Source organism: Penicillium griseofulvum (assembly GCF_001561935.1).
Source record: "Penicillium griseofulvum strain PG3 chromosome Unknown contig_84, whole genome shotgun sequence".
Lineage (NCBI taxonomy): Eukaryota > Fungi > Ascomycota > Eurotiomycetes > Eurotiales > Aspergillaceae > Penicillium > Penicillium griseofulvum.
This window is the reverse complement of record NW_024467475.1, coordinates 1,957,975-1,960,581: the sequence shown is the minus strand read 5'-3', so window position 1 is coordinate 1,960,581 and position 2,607 is coordinate 1,957,975. Positions and strand designations below refer to the sequence as shown.

The 2,607-nt window shown below is 52.1% G+C and overlaps 1 protein-coding gene across 1 annotated transcript; it reads right to left on the bottom strand.

Moving 5' to 3' along the window:
• Positions 1–2,607, bottom strand: PGRI_052570 (choline/carnitine O-acyltransferase; the record flags this gene model as incomplete). The annotated part of the gene is made up of 4 exons (XM_040792970.1): positions 1–128; positions 192–2,126; positions 2,179–2,208; positions 2,262–2,607. 4 exons carry the CDS (start codon positions 2,605–2,607, stop codon positions 1–3), a joined length of 2,439 nt encoding a protein of 812 aa, XP_040644937.1.

Genomic DNA, 2,607 nt, shown 5'->3' with positions numbered 1-2,607 from the left:
TCAATATTCATTAAGATGAAGCTTCTTCCCCACAAATCTCCTCCTAGCAGGCTTCTCCCCACGTTGTTCCCGTTCCGCATTGAGGCCCTTAAGCGCATGAAGAAGCATACCAGCATCAAAGAAGCCGTCTAGTATAACAAGTTAGCAAAACCGCATAAACATAAACCAAGGTGCAAAAAGAAGGGACTTACATCCTCCCATCCCATCATCTTCCAGATAGCTACTATCAGCAGCCGAAGTTGGCGTATCAACACCCGCACCACCACCTCTTACAAGCCTCCCACGTCTATGCAACTCCGACTGCGCACTCTCCGCAAGCGCCTCAGTCTCTCTCGCGCGACTAGTGCGCGGACTAGGCTTGCGGTTCGTCGCGCGCAACAACTTCCGAATCTCAAATAGATACGACTCAAGCGTGTGCATAAGCCGCGCAGTCTGTCTGTGCTTTGAGCTTGCGCAGATCGAGATCGAGTCGTCCTTGATAATGTATCCGATACCGAAGCCGTCGGCGGATGTAGGGCCGAAGCCGAAGTGTCGCAGACACGGGTTTCCGCAGTTCGAGGTTGATAGTACGGTGTTGTTGATCTTGTCCCAGCCGGCGTCGGCGAAGATTGCCGGTGTCGGTGCTGTTGTGCGGTAGGCGCGTGTGCTACTTCCTGGCGAAGAGAGGCCGTCTTCTGAAGGGGAGGAGTAGGAGAGTTTCGGTGATCCGGGGCCTTGGCTTTGGGTTGGGGATTGCGTTTCGCCAGGGCTTGAGTATCCGCCTGTTGAGCTGCTGTCTGCGAAGAGACCTTCGTCGAAGGAGCGCTGCCAGAGGCAATATAGGGCGTAGAGATGGCGGTCTGGGCCTTGGCCCTTTGAGCATTCCTTAGTAGCGGCGGTGTGTTTCTCGCATGCGGTGCGGAGGGCGTCGACCTTTTGTTCGGCGGCGTTCTCGCCCCAGAATGCTTGGACAAAGTCTATGCATTCTGTCGTTACGGTGCGTATGGCTTCCGTGCGTCCGTGTAGGAACATCTTTGTCATGGCTGGTTCGTAGGTGTTCTCAAGTCGGCCGTAGAGACCGTAGTAGGCGGCCTGGAAGGCCATCTGGATGAATGCGTCCGGAGAGAAGCCCATTGAGGTTATGAAGTTCTTGCCAAAGCCTTCAAAGTCCAGGACTTGGAATTCGTGTTGGTAGAGCAGGTCGGAGAGATGTGATTCGGCGAAGCGGAGCGCAATGTTAAGCTCGGGTGTCATGTCCCATTCTAATTTGCGAGGTGTCGTGCTGACGTTTCCAAAACTGCGCGGGTCGCGTTTCGCTGGGTCGGGGCTGCTGGTCGCCCATAGGCTCGGGGATTGGCCGTTGATGGTCCTTGCGAAACGGAGAATGGTATCGGTGTACACGTCACTGGCGAATCGTAGCACTGTGTGGCCATCCACGCCGGTATGCTCGAAGTTGATACCTGCACTACCGTTCTTGCAGACAATAATTTGCAGCTTATCGTACCACCGGTTGGTGCATGTTCCAACCTGGACGCCCTTGATGACTTCGCTTGTGCCACAAAGCATGTTAGCACAAAGCTCTGACGTGGTGGATGGCTCTGTGTCATCCAGACATAGGACAAAAAGGGCGGTATCGACAATGTTCAAACACTCCGCATTGTTAGACCTGGAATCTTTGGTCATGATATCGCGAAGCCCCGACCAAACTTTCCGATTCTCGGTACTAAGTACACCCAAAGCACCCTTGGCAGCCTCGTGAAGCGGAGTTTGAGCCGCATCCTCAATGATTACCTGCAGGTTAAGCGAGATATCCTTCTCGCTCATAATCAAATCGCTATTGTCGTCCAAGACATCAAACCAGTAGAACTGTCCCCGACACATAACAACCATGTGTTTAGCCGAGGGGTCCTGGCTAATAACACAGCCATTATCGGTAGGCAGACGTGCTGTTCCAAAAAGCCGCGAGTACTGATACATGCAAAGAGGCGTTCCTCGCACAGTATCAGGAGGCAACTCCTCTCGACGCACAGCTCGAACAAATGCCAATGCTGAGACCGCCAGTGACGCAGCTCGAGTCACCTGATGGTTCCTTGCAGGAGTTGGGTCGTCCTCCAAAAGGAAAAATGGGTTGAGGTTCAAAACAACAGCTGCTAATGTTAGATGACCGCAAAAAGAGGCCGAACAGGAAAGCAAACTTACGATTATCAAAATTCAAGTAAGAATCATACCCTATAAATGATCAGTTAACCGCCTATGCTATCCTTGATTCTGGATAGACTTACAAAATTGCTCGATATAGCTCGTCTTTGAACCGGCATAAGCCTTAAGCCGTTCTTGCAGAAGAGGACCATCATTCTTTAAAAAGTCCCGAACAGCAGCCTTGGTCTCTTCATGATCACGGGGATTTTGCAAGCCCTGCAGAGTATCTAAGTACCTGCGACAAGTATCCTCCAGATCAGGGATAGGAAGTTTAGGTAGCGAGTCCTGGTTTGCAAAAGTCAAGCCCTGACTCTTAGGCTTGTGGAGTTCAGCAACCTCAGAAGAGGGCTGTTCAGTAGGAACATTTGACCTCACGACCGTATGGCCATGGGGGTCAGACCCGGAATTCTTGTTTGTGTCGGCGTCCAT